Source organism: Tripterygium wilfordii, chromosome 19 (genome assembly GCF_013401445.1).
Source record: "Tripterygium wilfordii isolate XIE 37 chromosome 19, ASM1340144v1, whole genome shotgun sequence".
Taxonomy (NCBI): Eukaryota; Viridiplantae; Streptophyta; class Magnoliopsida; order Celastrales; family Celastraceae; genus Tripterygium; species Tripterygium wilfordii.
This window is the reverse complement of record NC_052250.1, coordinates 2,973,435-2,990,704: the sequence shown is the minus strand read 5'-3', so window position 1 is coordinate 2,990,704 and position 17,270 is coordinate 2,973,435. Positions and strand designations below refer to the sequence as shown.

The 17,270-nt window shown below is 37.4% G+C and overlaps 1 protein-coding gene across 1 annotated transcript; it reads left to right on the top strand.

Annotated features, from left to right (window-relative positions):
- The first annotated feature begins 578 nt into the window (after positions 1–578).
- LOC119984977 (protein SEEDLING PLASTID DEVELOPMENT 1) lies at positions 579–17,050 on the top strand. The gene is made up of 9 exons (XM_038829117.1): positions 579–1,066; positions 1,464–1,678; positions 6,348–6,498; positions 7,239–7,430; positions 10,418–10,580; positions 10,685–10,920; positions 12,253–12,429; positions 12,513–12,635; positions 16,537–17,050. Exons 1-9 carry the CDS (start codon positions 647–649, stop codon positions 16,873–16,875), a joined length of 2,016 nt encoding a protein of 671 aa, XP_038685045.1. The 5' UTR covers positions 579–646; the 3' UTR covers positions 16,876–17,050.
- The last annotated feature ends 220 nt before the right edge of the window (positions 17,051–17,270 follow it).

The window sequence follows — 17,270 nt, the reverse complement described above, 5'->3', positions numbered from 1 at the left end:
TAATCAAATTAATATATTACTATATAAGAGTTTAAATACAATTTCCATACAAATTTCAAAAATTTCATTTTTACTTTTTATTAAAATATTTATTGGCTACCTCCACATGACACGACGTATTAAAATTATAAGATTCTATTTCGCACGACAAAAAATCATAAAATAAAATTAATTGTTATAATTAATAAATTATTTTTCAATCAGTTTATTCTTATAAGCTTTTCTATGTTGTGTGATCCCTAGCTAAAATAATAAAACAAATAAATAAAACATTTGAATTTTCTTTTTTAAAACAAATTATATATGTGGACCATCAATTTCAATTGCAAACATATCGGAAGCATGCTTATGTGACTTATTTAATAAAATAAGTTTGTTTTTTTAATTTATGTGACATGCATCTTTTTGCTTATGATATAGATTATGTAAATTTATGGATAATAAAATTATGGATATATATCATTTTAACAAACTTATTTCTGTCCGATATTTAAAAAAAATAAAATATGTGGACCGGATTAGGTGTTTACTATGTAATTATCATCGAAAAAAAACAGATAAATGAACAAAATGAAAACCCCAATTCCGTCGAAATGCAGATCATCCACCTTCGCATACCTCTCCAATTTACGCGCCAAAATCACAGATGCTCTGTTACTCTCTGCCTCGAAATTCTTTACCTTCCTTACCAACAAAGCATCTCACCCACCGACCTCCGCTGTGTACGAAATCCAGACTGAGGACGACCCTTCACTTCTCTCCCAACCCATATATCTTCACCCGGAAGCTCTGCAGGTTTCAGGGGTTCATCTCTTGCTTTTATTCCTCCTCTTTGACTTCGGTGGTGTCGGTGGCTGAAGATGATTTCGATGTCGAATTGGGACGGCTTTTGGCGCTTTTGCCCGAAGAGATGCGGAGGAAATGCAGCGACCACGAAGAGCTCGAGAATTTGATCGAGGTGGTTATGGACCTGGGTCGCAAGCCTTTGGCGCGGTTCCCGTCTGGGGATTTTGTGTTATCTGATTGTCCCATCACTGTTCAGGATCTTGAGCATGCTACTTCACAGGTCAGAGGATTCTTGATGCTTGATTTCTTCATACTTTGCTTTCTGGTTTTTGCTTGCTAGGAGTTTGATAAAATGCTGATGAGGCTCCAATAATGTTTATTTTGCGTTCAAAGGAAATTTAAGTGCAATTATAAATAAAAAACAATCAAAGAATAGCAGTCTACTCGTGTATGCTCCTACATAGTAGCCCAATGGCTCTAATCCTTACAATTCTCGTAATGTCTGGAACTGGTATCCTGTTTTATCATGGTTGATTCAGCTGCTCTTTTGGTGGGGACAAGGCTAAATATTTCTTAAAGTTGTGCCATGTTGAACTCATTATATGTGTATTTGATATATTCAAATGTGAGATGCAAAGCTCCTCTGTCTTAAAGTACATATTTTTGGCATACTGCAGGTTGGAGATTTCGCAGTTGACAATCGAGCGGGCATCAGCCGGACGTTACACCGTATCAGTGCCATCAGAAATAGGAAGGGATCTATTATTGGTTTAACTTGTCGTGTTGGTCGAGCAATATCAGGTAGCGCTAATTTGCTACGAGATTTGGTTGAAGATGGGGCTTCTTTGTTGCTCATCGGACCACCAGGGGTAGGGAAAACTACGATTATAAGGTTGGTTAATCTTATTGCTCATAGATTTTATATGCTTGAATATCATAATTTAAGAGCTTGATCTTTGTTTCTTTACACATGTTGCAAAATAGAATGTAGAGAACCAATTTTTACATTAATGAAATATCTCAGAATGAAAGGTAATTCGTAGCACAAAAGTAAGGTTGTTGAGTTGTTTCATTGACATGCTGGCCTGATGTGTTAAAATCATGAAAACATTTTTGATTACAATGAAGGGATAAGCCTCCATACATATGAGATCCTGCCCTGGCTGGAGCCTTGTCACTTGGTTTGACTCAAAGGTAGTAATGCATTTGGGGCGTGGTTAGTTTGCTATTGGCAATCTATTTTGATGCCTTAGTTTATTGTAAGCAAATTTTCTTTTCCATAGAGTTGGCTAAATTTAGTGTGGTATTGAACTCTTTAAAGATAAGATGACATGGAGAAGAAGAATTCAAGTTGATTTTTGTATTATGCTATACCTATATATATATGTGTGTATATATATATATGTGACGTAGTTGAATGTAATAGATTAAGAGAGATGAAATGAAATACTACCTTGAGTGAATTTGCATATTAATCACTTTTCCTGTCTCTTGTGTGTTTATGTTAGAGAGAATTATCAATTTAATTTCAACACTTAGCCCATGTAATGATATCTTCGGCTTATTTGAGGTATTTTTCAGAAAAACCAAAATGCTTTGATTGTAATTATAATCTGTGTGGTGGGACTTTTGTTTCATATCTTGTTGCTGCCCAACAATGTTTAAAGGAGTTCCTACTTTCCAATATTATATGTTTGATGACTGTTGGCATGATACCTCTTATTAGGAATAAAGCAATATCAAGAACTGAAAATAAAGATGAAAACACAATATTTTTACGTGGTTCACCCTACGAACATAGCTACGTCCATGGACCACCATATTCCATTATGCTCAAAGGCCAAAACGACATATTAGAAAGCTGTTGCAAAATACAAGCCCCCCTTTTAACAATTAGGGCTACCGTGAAGCCTAGGTATAAGACTATAATAACCCCGCATAAAACATGCTCCGCAATCTCAACAATTCTCCCACTTGGAGACTGTTCCATACCTTGCATCAAACCGCTCCCAAAAACACAATGAATACTCCGATGAGTCAATCATACTTCTTTAGGCTAAAACACCAACTGAAGCCGAACAAAGCTTCAATCATTGTTTTAGTCAACATATCTGTTGGATTCGTACTTCCTTGGATCTTATCAAGTGCCAAGACTCCATCTTTGATAACTGATCGAATAAAGTGGTTTCGAATCTGAATGTGCTCGTTCTAGCATGAAACACTGGGTTCTTTGCAAGTTGAATAGTTTTGACTGTCACAATGTAAAGTACTCTTCTCATGCATCTGACTCAACTCCTTTTGAAAACCTTGTAACCACACAATCTCTTTGCTTGCCTTTGTCATGGCAACGTACTATGTCATTGACCGGAAGATCAATCACTGGCAAATCCTTGAATTGAGCAACTTCTATCATCTTTCCTTAGGGACTAGTGGTTCGAGATTCCGTTCCTAGTTTATCCTTGTACATCATTTGTTCATAGAAAACGCGTTTCTGCTCCTTATAATCTTCCGACTTGGTTAACCAAACTTCTTGTCACTATATCCAATAAAGTAACGCATGTCAGATTTTGGATCAAGTTTACTTCTACCAATGGTATCATTATGAACATATGAGACACACAAATATTTTCAGAAAATATAGTTCACCTTTTTCCCGGTCGACATTTCCTCGGATATTCTGCACTATAAAGAAACTGATGGTCCACGGTTGATTAAATATGTTGTAGTGCTAACTCATCAGCCCGAAACGTCTTTGGCAATCCCATATGCCATCTCATGCTCCTAGCATATTCATTGAAGGTTTTGTTCATTCGCTCGGTGACACCATTTTGTTGTGTTGTTCCAAGGATGGTCTTCTTCATTGTCATCACTCTTTTAGCACAATACTTCTTGAATCCGCCATCAATATGTCCTAACTTCGATGCCACAATCCATACTTCTTTTCAAATTCAAAAACTGCAATGGTATTAGTATCAATCTATGAAGCATGAACACTTCTACAAAGACGACGTCCAGGAGTCGGACAACGACACTGCTGGGACACGGCCCAGACATGTGTCGGACATGTGTCCAGGCAGTTTCTTGTTTTTTTGAGGGACGGAATGGAAATGGCCGTGTCCCTGCTTCAGGTGCTTCTCTCTTCACATACCTTCCCTGCTTTAGATGCTTCTCTCCTTCACACACCTCCTTTGTCTCCAGAACCTTCTTCTCGTTCATTTTCAGGAGCTACTATGAAAGAAGCCATCTATTTTCTCTCTGGTTTTCTACATTGTGTCGCTTCATCCCCTTTGATCAAGTGGTAATTGAGGCATCAATGTAATTTCAGAGATTTAGTTGGACCCAATAGGAAACTGCCACTGTGTTAAAACGTGTTCCCAAGGGAGTGTTTTCATCACTATCCACTTTTCAAGGACATGACATAACCCCATCCGTAATGACCTTGTGCGCCCCACTGTAATTTCTATACAGATCCATTCGGACTTTGATATGAACTTCTCTCATACCCACAATGTTCAAAGCTTCACCTTCAGCTAAATACACCTCAAAATCACTACTAACATAATTCTCAACGATTTCTTTGTGTGCAGTAGATTGAAGAGAAGCTCTCAAATCTAAAATCCAGGAATCGACAAGACTATTAACATATAATAGTAATGCATCATGTACCTCATCAGTCACTGCATTGGCATTTTTGTTTATGTTGTCCTTATTTGGAGCTCTGCAGTACTTGTGGCCAGGCTTGCCACAATTCCAACAAACCCTCTCGCCTCTGGCCGGATTTCGATTGGTTTCTAACTTGCCTCGATTTTGACCCGCCATGACTAGAATTTCTATCAGACACTCTGCCCCTTGCTTCCAGAGGTTGAGGTTTCTCCAGCATACTTTCTTCGAGATTCTTATTCACGATATGATCTCTTACACCACTATAGGTTAACTTTTCCTTGCCTGAATAAGTATTTACTGCTGTTCTCATGGTCTCCCAATTGTTTGGTAGAGACACCAGAACAATATAGGCGCACACTTCATCCTCACACTCTATCTTAACAGTGGATAATTGATGGCAACATTGTTGAACTTGTTTAGATGCGTTGCAAGGGCAGTGTCTTCACCCATCTTCAGATTGGGGAGTTTCTTCATTAGATGCACCTTGTTATTGCGGTAGGTGTCTGATAGAGTCGTGCCTATACACGCTCAGCACCCAAGGCCCAACCGACACCCACCCATATGGGCCGGCTGTACCCAATGCCTCCCAGCCCATACTAGAAAACCTTGGGTACTAAGGGAGGCTCATACCTCCCCCTATAAACAACATCTTAGCTCCCATATCTTTCGATGTGGGAAAATCCTATCAATACCCTCCCCTTCAAGACCAACGCCCACGTTGGTCGAGCACCATGGCCGACCACTCCGGCAGGCGCATCCCCGTTGGTCAAGCACCATGGCCGGCCACTCCGCAGACACGGTCCCAAGTTGAAGGCACAACAGGAACCTGGCTTCGATACCATTGATAGAGTCGTGCCCATACACGCTCAGCACCCAAGGCCCAACCGACACCCACCCATATGGGCCGGCTGTACCCAAGGCCTCCCAGCCCATACTAGAAAACCTTGGGTACTAAGGGAGGCCTATACCTCCCCTTATAAACAACATCTTAGCTTCCATATCTTTCGATGTGGGACAATCCTATCAGTGTCTCATACATATTTGACTAGACTTCTATCAATCCCATCATGGTTTCAGCCTTCGCCACGTTGTGTGCAATGCTCCGTCTCCGTGTCAGTGTTAGTTGAATGACTCCCAACACCTGTTGATCAAGAAACTTCCAGCCTGCATCATACATCGATTCTGGTTTCTCACCCAAAAGAGGTAGGTGTATCCTCCACCATGCAATATTAATAGTCTTCGATTTGCATCCTCCAATATGCAAAATCAGTTCTATTGAGTTTTTATCGATTCCGTGTGCAGATTGATCAATGCCTAATATTGCTCTCACCCGAACCTTGTCCTCTGATACTAGTTGTTGTTATGAATAAAGCAATATCAAGAACTGAAAATAAAGACGAAAACACAAGATTTTTACGTGGTTCGCCCTAAGAACAGGCTACGTCCATGGATCGCTGGATTCCACTATGCTCAACAGCCAAAATAAAGCTGCTGCTAAATATAAGCACCCTTTTACGGTTAGGGCTACTGCGAAGCCTAGGTATAAGACTATATTACCCCTACATAAAATAGGCTCCACAATCTCAACACTTCTGGCTATCCTCTTTTTCAATCTCTTAATTAAAAACTTACATGCTTATAATTTCTCAGTTTCAAGGGATGTGATAGCTGGCTGTGAAGGAAAATATGGGTCACATTGTCAAGCCTTGTTATTCATTGATTGTCTTGCATTGTGGCTTAATAGGAGGAAACTTTCTATCACTATGTTGCTGCAAACCCTAAAAGTGTCCTTGAGTGTTTCCTAAAACTCAGATATAATTCATAACTATTTGAATCATTGCTGCAGTTTGTGCTATGTCATTACAATTTACAATATCCTAGTTATCATATATTTCCAGGGAAATAGCTCGAATGCTGGCAAATGATTACGAGAAACGCGTCATGATTGTTGACACCTCAAATGAGATAGGTGGTGATGGTGATATACCTCATGCAGGTATTGGAAACGCTCGCAGGATGCAAGTTCCTAACTCTGATATGCAACATAAGGTATAAACTAGAAGTCATCTTTCCATTTCAATTGTGAGCAGTCCATCGAATGTGTTTGTCTAAAGAGGGGTGTGAACATGATTGAATAATTTTCTTGGTTATGAGATTGCATAGTTCTCCTAAATGTCACAAATTTGTTTGTTGTGGAAACAAATTTTTTTTAATGGAATAATTTATTGGTGTGAACACAAACTACATGGTGACTAAGCAAAGGGCCTCCAAACAATTGTCTTATCTCTAGTTCAGCCTTAGCTGAAATTGCTTGGAATAAAAAGATGTTACATTAAAAGAGGACTTGTGCTTTTGATCTGATTGAGGACTCGGCTATCTCTTCAAAGTTATTTAAGAAAACACTAAATAAATGGACATAGCCATCTTTACCTAAATCTGCAACTCCCTCCCCCCAATCCACATATATTTTTATATGTTTTCCTTTTGTGTTCAAATCAAGAAGACAGAAGTTGGTTTATTAATTTGTCCAGTAATGTAGTATTTTGCACTTTAACCTTAAAATGATTTGAAAATTGTGCTTCACGTGTTTTCTGTTGACAATAAATGAATGAATTCTAAATTGTACACAGACATGCCTGTCGGTGATTGTCATATTTCTTCTATGACAATTGGTATTGTTTTATTTTGGGTTCCTTTATGTTCACTAACTTTTTTTCCCGTTTGTGGGGCACAAGAATCTGTGATACACTCCATTATTGATTACTTTGTCGAAATCTTGTGGTATTCAGGTATTAATAGAAGCAGTTGAAAATCATATGCCACAAGTGATTGTGATTGATGAAATCGGCACAAAACTTGAAGCAATGGCTGCTAGCACAATTGCACAACGTGGAATTCAGCTTGTGGCCACTGCCCATGGAGTTACAATAGAAAATTTGGTAATGAATCCTTCATTGGAGATGCTTGTTGGAGGAGTACAGGTGAGATATTTATATCATGATGTCACAAATAATGTCTTAAGTTCCAATCGTAGTAACCCTTCACTTATTACGGAAAAATAAGAGGAGAAGAAAGATTGTGAATTAGTTTTTGTTTTGCTCATTAAAAGGCACTTGCCCATCTATGATATGTAGAGTGTTCTTCAGACACGAGCGTTTTCTTTGCCTAACTGGTGAAGTGACCAGTATTTAATAGTGACACTGATTGAACTAACTTGAAAGAGCAACAGATAAGAATGTATTAGAGACTTCTAGAGTATGCTCACTTTTTCCAACTTATATTCATTTCCTGGTCAAGTTTTTTCAACTAAAACAATATAAACCTAATGTTGAGTGAATCATCTTTTCATGAATGGCAACCTTTTGAATATGTACTTGGACTTGTATGCTGAATTAATTTTTTTCCCTTCCCGTCACATTGTTCAAAAAGATGGAGCTTGTATCACTATATTTCTTTCATTTGGTTTCCTAGTCTGCGATGATGCCTTTGCTCCTTATTCAATCTCATATTACAATTCTCTCCAAAGATTGTAGTCCATTTATTGCTAGTTTTTTGCTCTCCAAAAGTAAAACTGTATCCAGCATTAAATCAATTTTTCATAGCGATGATAGCGCAGAGTAGGTTAGTTTGTGCTGTGTTATAATAGCCAAGCCAAGACCATATAAACTAAGCTTGTTTCTGTATGTGTATTTTCTCTCCCTTACCCGCAGCCCCCCTTATCTTGCAAGTGGTTGAAGCATATTTTTATCTTCCTCACCCTTAAGCTCTCTGAAAATCTGGAACCAATGGGTCATGGCATGCAAAGAAGTTTGTAGGGCTCTACTTAATTTATTTATGGGTTTTTAGTTTGTAGATGGCTGAAAAATAAACTAAAGAGTTGGAAGAAACCTTGGAAGGAAGTTCAAAATTATGCTCTTTCATGAAAATCTCCCAGAGCATGGAGGTAGAGATGGTTCAAATAAGGGAGAAACGAGAAAAAAATTATTTTTTAAATTGTGGGAACTAAATGAAAAAAATGAAGAGGGGCCGCGGGGGGTCAAGAGTTCAAGAAAGAAGGCATAAAGTTGAGGTGAAAAATTCTCTTTGCAGAGTCATGATCTCAGTGTGTAAAGTTGGGGTACTTTTATTTGAAGATCAAACTCACATGTGATATTTCTGATTAGTTCTATAATTGCTTTCTTTGAAAGATTCCTTCGCACATAGTTTTTGTACTTCTCCCATTCTAAATGCATTTATCTCTTGTTCGAAAAAAGAATATTTGAAAGAGATAAACAGGAAAGATGAGATAATAATCCCATGTGCATTTCCTTGCATTCTTACCGTGCCTCATGGCATCACAAGAATATTATATAATGTTCACATGGTAGAAGTTGTCATACATGTGTATCAGTTTGTCATATCTTTATGAGTGATTTTATTTGCACACCAATATTTGTTATCTTTACACCACTTTTATTAATTTTTTTATTTACATATATATCCCTGTATGAAATACCTAATATGTCCTTAAATAAAAAAATTAAATACATATAAACATGTTGAATTAGAAAGTTATAAGTCTACAAACAACCTAGAAATCATTTCAATTCAACTGTGAGGGAAATCATTGGGATACTATAGAAGATGAAATATAATGAGTCCAAGAAGGAGATTAGAAATACATATGAGCATCAAAAACATGGAAACACCATTGTCAACATTGAAAGGCTGGAGGAATGAGGTCGTTGATGACCCAAATAGAGGAAAGGATAGTTGGATGCTGATCATAGATATCGGCAATAATTCTCATTTAACAAGTGTTCCTTGCTATTATATGTCTCATTAATGTCGTCCGTTGTGCTAAGCTTCTTTGTGTTCTCTTCTTCTGTTTGAGTTAAGGTAAAGACCTACCAGCGAAGGTTGGGGGAATTAGGACTCATTTTACAAGCGAAACAACTCTCTTTTCTGACTTGTCCATATATCTATAACCAAGAATATGTATTGTATGCTATTGGGTTAAGGTTGAGACCCTACAACTTCTGTGCTTCTATACATAAATCGCATCAACAGTCTTAGACAGAGGGGGCTACTCTTGTAGCAAGCCTAGGACATACACTACTTACAATGACATGCTTGAGCATAACAACGAAACAGCCTTCGTGTTGTCATGCTTGTTCGTTCTATGAAGCCTCTGTCTTTAATTTCCGATTCTTTGTTGAGTGGATGTTGGGGTCCATGTATGGGGTCAGCTATTTTTATGGATTTGTGTGTAAAGATAACATTTTTGTATACTGGAAACTTAAATCAAGGGTATTTTAGGGTTAATAATATTAATATGATGTAAATTTAGATAAAAATGGTGTAAACTTATATGGAGAAAATTGTTGGTGTAAAGATAACAAATCTTGGTGTGTAAATAAAATCATTCTATCTTTATATGGATTTGAACGATCTTGCAGTGAGACTGGAAGATAGGATTCAAGTCCACACGCATTTCCTCACACTTATACTGTTTCTCATTGTGTCACAAGATTCTTATATAATGTTCTCATGGTCAGAAGTTGTCGTACATATGTGTTGGTTTGTCATATATTATATGTAACTTAAAGATCGGTGCATTGACGGAGGAAGATAGGATTTGATTGCCAGTGATGTCAATCTCTTCGTTTTGTTCTGCCTTTGAGTTCTTTACTTCTCAATCTCTTTGTTGAGCTTGTTCTTCAATTTTCCAGAATTCTCATTGTGTCATCAATATACTAACTCTCTCCATTCCCGCCCCCCCCCCCCCCCCTCTCTCTCTATATATATATATATACACACACACACACATATACCCATATACATAATATATATCAAAACGCACGCAAGTGTATTTTTTTATGTGTATTTACATTTACATATACTGTCAGTTATGGGTGACCTGAGTAGGAAAGGGAAACACAATTATTATGACTTTTCAATCAGTTAAATTAGTGCGATCAATTTGCAGAGCGTGACGCTTGGGGATGAAGAAGCGAACCGGAGGAGAGTTCAGAAGACGGTGCTGGAGAGGAAAGGACCTTCAACTTTTAGTTGTGGGGTGGAGATAATTTCACAGACTGAGTTGCGGATTCATTGTAGCCTGGAAGCAACGGTGGATAATATTCTATCTGGTAAATTTTTATTCTTCCGTTGGCATTGCCTCAAACTCAAAAGTGCTTTATAAAATGATGTTGATTTCGTGAATATGTCCTCTTATTTTGCCTTTATTGCATAGGTCGTATCCCAAAATTTGAAGTTCGCAAGACAAACTCTCATGGGTCAGTGGAAATGATGCAACCGGAACCCCTTGATTACACTTCCACCGATGGTAAAGAAGAGATTATTAATGGAGATGCTTTCGAGATGACGGATGCAATAAGTGGCCGTAGTGAGATAACTTATGAAATTTCTTCATGCATGGGAGATGAAGCTGTGGAAAATGAGACACGACTTCGCATGTATGCCTATGGGGTGAGACATCACCTCCCTTCATTTTAGACCTTCAAGTAAGACCGTCTATAAACAGTTCTATTTATTTGAAATTTTGAATCTTACTGTTTGTTGACACCTGCCTGCATAGGTTAGATTTCCTTAATAAAAACTATATGTGATAAGTGATTAATTATTAAGCAAAATTGCCAATAAAGTTACTGGATAAGAATATTTTCATGCAACATTTCCATTTATCCTTTTACCTTTTAAACCCTAAAGTGTAACCTAGGGGAATGAGAATGAGACTTGAGAACCAGCTGTAAACTTGGAGATATTGGGTTTGAATTTTGGTGGACACTTTATGAATTCAAATGTAGCGGTTAACTGGCAGCGTCTGAGGTTTACTCTGCAGGATTGGGTCCAATGTGGCCTATCCTTGGAGGTGTTCAAAGTAATTGGTAATATGAGCATGTGTCATATTGATGCCTTTTCATTGCAACAGACAAATGAAGCATGCTTGGAAGCCCATCATATCAAAACATGTGTTCCAAGAAGTAGAATCAAAAAATAAGAAAAAGAAAGAAAGTAACACGGAAAATCTTGCTTTTTTGGATTTAGTTCTATCGTGTACTTTCAGTCTTATTTGTGGAAACCATTTTTAGATGAAAGGAAAGAAATCTAAAACTAGTTGAATAGCTGTTGAATATTCAATATTTTACCGTTGAAGGATGAGCTTCAGTGGGAGCACGTCTCTCTGTCATCTCATTTTATTTATGCCCAGCTCCATTAAAGAAGAATTTGTATCCCCGAATCATTGAGCCAAACATTGGGGTCCTGGCCAATGATAGAGGTTGACCCCATCAACTTCACCATGTCTGGCTGATGAACTCGTTACTTTAGTCCTTTACTTTCCTTGGGCTTGGGTGAGTAGGAGCCAAGGTATAATATACTGGCTGACCCAATGGCACCAATTGTGAGTAATTTAGTGTACGTGATATCATGTTGTTGAGTTTACTTCATATTTTGTACCAATTTTATTATGCCTGTAGATTCAATAAAATTCGAAGGTCAATGGTATGTAAGTATAGTATGCCCAACTAAAATGTGAACTTCCTTACCCTGATTATGAAAGCAGCAAAAGATGGAATTTGGAATTAACATAAATCACTGTCAAGGACTTGAGAATTAAGATTATAATTTCTATTGGTGGATTGTGTTTCTGCATTATTTTAGTTCTATTGGTTCTGTAAAGTGAAATTAGATATCACCTTCAGCTAAATTTCAGTTAATTCTGATTCCTGGAATGTGCTATATTGTATCAAAATTAAGAAACAACTTGATATGGAACTGACGGAATGCACAATTATTCAGATAGTGGAGGCAAGCGTCATACAAGGGATTAAAAAGTTGAAGTTGGATGATGCCATTCAATTAACTGATAACATTAGCGAGGCAGATGCGCTACTTGCTTTACAGTCTAGGCTCAAGAAGAATCCACGGATTCAATCCGTAGCTAGATCTCGTGATGTACCTATATATGTAGTGAAGGTTAATGACACCATATTCATTTCCTGGCAGTGCCCTCTCATTATCAATATTTTCCTCTAAGAAAGTCTTCTTTTTTCTTGCAGACTAGCTCATTGCTGCAGATAACAAAGGCCATACGGGCATTCATGACTGATCATGCTGATGGCTTGATGGAGGTGGGATCAGAAGATTATCTCAAATCATCTGAGAAAACTGATGCCATAGAGGTAAAAGTTATTTCTCTTTTTTGTTTTATGTTTACATGTTATATGAATAATTTTTGAAGTAAGAGCACATTAAGCAGTCAATAAGGATCTGTTTCCATTGTATTTATCAGAGTCTGTTGTTGACTTAGCATGGCCAATAGTATATGTAAATTATGAATTGCATGTGCGAAATATGTCAAAACTTTATCATATACATAAGAGGCTGAACAAGCTGCATAGGTAATGAATAGTCTAATTAGTAGAGAGCACTAGGCTTATGCAGCTTTCAATTGTCTCCTCGTCTTTGAATTCTCAGGGAAATGTTGCCAAGCCTTTCAATTTTTAGTAAATATATGAACATAATAAAATTTAAAGAAGGAAAGAAATATCAAGATTGGGGAAAAAAATAGACGTAGTGATTTTTACTGTTTGTGTGTCACTAACAAGTTAGTGATCCATTTGCTAAACTGATACTGGGTAATTACATAGAATAATCAACATTATAATAAAGATCAATTTACCTAGCATATGACAGGAGGCGGCTGAATCATTAGCAAATGTTTGGATGCAAAAGTGTTAGATGAAAGACAAATTGTGAGTTCACTTAACCAGGTTAAGAATCCGATGGGGAGAGGTGTCTGCTGAATGCTCAGTTGTCCTACACTGAAGAAAGTAGATGTATTCCCCTGCCACAGCCTTTTTTGTAAAACTATCAACGTTTCAGTTGGAGCATGTCATAACATTAATAACTCTCAGCGGTATACCAATTAAATCCTAGCACTAGTCGCATGTGTGTTTTTTAGTCCATTATGAGAGCATTTTGAGTTGGGTTCTACCATTGCCCTTTCAGCCATCTTGGTTACCTTAACCACCACTGTCACCACTGTCACTGTGGTATTGGTCCCCTTTTAGTAGCTCACACTTTTTCTTATCCCGTTGAAAATCATAATAAGCTGAAACAATGAAAGCCAAAGTGACACTATGTTGCATAGAAAAAAAAAACTTCATATTCAACAATTTTTTTTCTTGCAAAGAACCCCTGTAACTTGGCACAAATGAATCAAATGGTCTCTTCCAGTCTGTCTTTTTAGTAGTATCTCAGAAAATTCACAACAGCAACTAATATAGCGCATGATGTGGATAAATGTACTTGTGGCATTAGAGAATTTAAAATTAATAACCACTTATCTTGCACATCCAGTGTTAAAAGTTGTCTTTGAATTTTCATTTAGATTTGGTGAATGCATAATTGATAATTTTCATAAGTACAGTTGAATCTGTGCTCAAGTTCAAATACACTAATTTGGGAATTGATCTATCTTTTTGTATCAGAGACAGATCTGTCAGTCACATTTTATAGCAGTAGTCTTTCCAGTGATTCAAATCTTAGTTGAGTCTAATTTACTTATTTTCTTACATTGGGTGTTTAGTTGGTTATTTCAAAGTTAAAGAGTCTGGGAACTCCCTAGTTCGTATGCAATATTCCCATCACCTTGCCCTTGAGGAAAGGGCCTGGTTCTAATCCTATTGTTAACATCCCCCACCCCCAAAAGCTTACCTATAAAAAAAAGTCAATTAGTCTTAAATTAGGAGTTACAGTCATATTAGTTTTAGGGAACTTTAGAATCTATAAACATCTGTGTACTCTCATATTTTCCTGTAGTGGAATATTGAGAATTTGATTGGTTTGAGGGTTACGATCCTGTAGTATCCCCTCATTCTTTCTCAGTAATACAGTGTTCTCAAGTTCTGTTCCCACCACAGTTTGCATCCCCCACAATTTATTCTTTTGCTTCCTTCTGCACTCAAACTTTTTTCCAATACCATTCCCTTTCATCCCCTTAATCTTCGCATTCTTTCCTAGTCTTCTCAAACAAAGACTCCACACAAAGCCCCATTTTTTCCTCTGCTGCCACAGCTTTCCAGCAACTTGCATACATCACCCAGTAAGAATATTAGGCATTTATTCAGGCCATCAATCAAGAACCTGTACAATGGCATATTTTACGTGGATTTCGTGATTGTTCACATATTTTCCATGAACCATATTTTGTGGTACTAATAATGCTGGAATGCCCATGAGCTATTAGTTTCATGAACAGGACCCTTTGGAAACAACTTTTTTACTTGCTTTTTGTTCTGTTCGCTGGGCAGGAGGGATTTTGTAAGCTGCTAGGTTTGGCAGAACATGTGTTGGCCATCCATTTACAAATCAAGTTCTTCCCAGTAGAATTTGACTAGTGTTCATTGGCATATCATCACAGATGTACCTCCGACCTTCACATGAAAACTTTGTTGAATTCAACATCGATAGAAATGGGTGCTTACTGAAAGTGTCAATAGACTACGCATTCTAGGACCTTGTCATAGCTGATAGCTCTTTACTCACAAAATATTGAATGGTTAAACTACTCCTAAGAAAGGAGAGATGGATGCAGCCTTGCCCCTGAATTGTACTCAGGTTTCTCCTTTGGTTGCGGGAGAAGTAATTTTGTTTCCTCGCCTTTTTAGTGCCAGATTATCGATTACAAATAAATGATGTATAATCTTGTTAATGGTTGTATGATGACTTACCATAGACCAAATAAAGTAAGCACAATAAAATAAAATATCAGAATGAATAAAAGACTAGAAAATTAGCTGTTATATTGTTGAATCATACTAGTGTGTATAGTTATTTCCAATGCTTTGCATGACTGAGAATTCTAAAGATCTACTTTCCAATAACGAAAATGGAACAACAGTGCTAAATCACCACAAATATTAGCACTGAATAACTTAAAAGCGGTAAACTGTCAAGACTCCTCACACAATTATACCCAAACCAGAAACTCAAATCACTAGTCATGAATCATACAGAGTAAGCTTGGCAGAGGCAACAAAGTCTTCATAATATCAAAGCTGGAGATACCTGGGCACTCTTAGGTTGCATAACAAAGGATAGAGATTTCCCTATTGATCCATGTCATCTCTGGTGAGAAGATCATAAGTCCTGGCTTGATGTGTGAAGTCCTGTGTCATTTTGAGGGTGCACATGCTTGTTTGCTGTCAATCACTTAGGCAACTTCTGAAGGCACATGTATGCTGCACCAGCAGAATGCTTCAGTGGTTTGGTCACTCATATCACTCTGCATTGATTTGTGTTGTCTGTTTGGTTGATTCTGTGGTTCATTTAACGAGTTAAAAAATATACCTTAGATCATAAGAAATTAATATGACATAACAGATCTGACAGTTGGGAGCAGATCAGCAGACAATAGTGAATTATGTAATTTTATGCTCTCACTTGTGTAATTGTTTCTTGCCTTTTGACCTTTATGTTCGCTGCTACATTATAAATTCAATTTTGTCAAATTAATGGCTGGAAATGGGATCTTTTGAAACCCCATTAACCTAACATGGATTAAAAAAATCTTTGATGAATCTCTATCGCCAGGTCCATTAATGGCGATGAATCAGTATCTCGTTATTCGACAACGAATGGTCAAAGGTGTTATTATCAATGGTTAGTTCAATTGACTCGGGAACAGAAACAAACAAATGAAAGACAAAAGGAGGCTCCAGATTTAGGATCTACGGTATGAGTAAACATTGTTGTATGAGAGTTAGAGATGGGGGAGGAGAAAGTAGGTAGAGGGTTGAGATTTAGTCAACAACCTCATTCATATGATAATTAGAAACTTAAGAGTACATATAAGCATCGTTATGCGGCCATTGCACATACTACATCAAAGTTCAGATTCAATTTAGGAAAGAGTGGTAAAAGGAGATTGCTTGATTAAGTGATGAATTTCAGCATTCTAATGTCATTAATTAAGTCTCTTAAAACTTGTAGGTATTATGATGTTTCGTCTTCTGATATTGATACCTAGATGTTTGAGACCCAGCGCAACTTGATTCCTAAATATATTTTGTCTTACAGGAGACGAGAATAGCCATAGTGCAGGTAGTAATCCCAAAAGGGGAACCTGCCAATCTACTCCCTCGGCCATCCCACATTATGAGCCTTCAGATCGACCTCATTCAGAAGTACCAGTTAAAATTTGAGATGGTTGGTATGGAGCCAGGTACACATATTCGTATACTTCCATTTCAGACTATGGTGGATGATGACGGTGACGATGAAGCAGATGATGGCTTGGATGACTATCTCAGGGCCAGCGGTGACACAAATGAATCCCTGGGTGACACAAATGGATCCCTGGGTAACACAAATGGATCACTGGACAGTGTAGACAGGTTACCTCTCCTGCCTGAATAATGACTGATGTGTATATTGTGCAAGGCTACACTTTATAGTTTTAACTTTTAATAGATGCAATATCATTATGAATTGGTCCACAGGAGTTATATGCCTGGTTCATCATTATATATTGATCATCATATATTCATTGCCATGATCATCCTTTAGAAAGTTCAATTTAGAAGTTGAGATATTTTGTGCAAAATTTCGACAGACACTTGCTTTTGTGATAATCTTTTAACCACCCATTATACATTGGCTTCCATGGATCTCTGCAATTGATGACGTTGGTTATTCATGGCTGACAGAATGAAACCCAGTATGATTAATTAATAGAATGTATTTTCACCGAGTTCCCTTTTCATCATCCCTGCGAATTGTCATCATTGGAAACCATTACTTTATTCCTCATG

What these genes read in the sequence shown, in the direction of transcription:
- LOC119984977 (XM_038829117.1), top strand. Translation starts at nt 647, where the DNA reads ATGCTCTGTTACTCTCTGCCTCGAAATTCTTTACCTTCCTTACCAACA. An exon ending in TTGAGCATGCTACTTCACAG is followed by an intron (nt 1,067 to 1,463) that starts GTCAGAGGATTC and finishes GGCATACTGCAG; the next exon opens with GTTGGAGATTTCGCAGTTGA. An exon ending in GGGAAAACTACGATTATAAG is followed by an intron (nt 1,679 to 6,347) that starts GTTGGTTAATCT and finishes ATATATTTCCAG; the next exon opens with GGAAATAGCTCGAATGCTGG.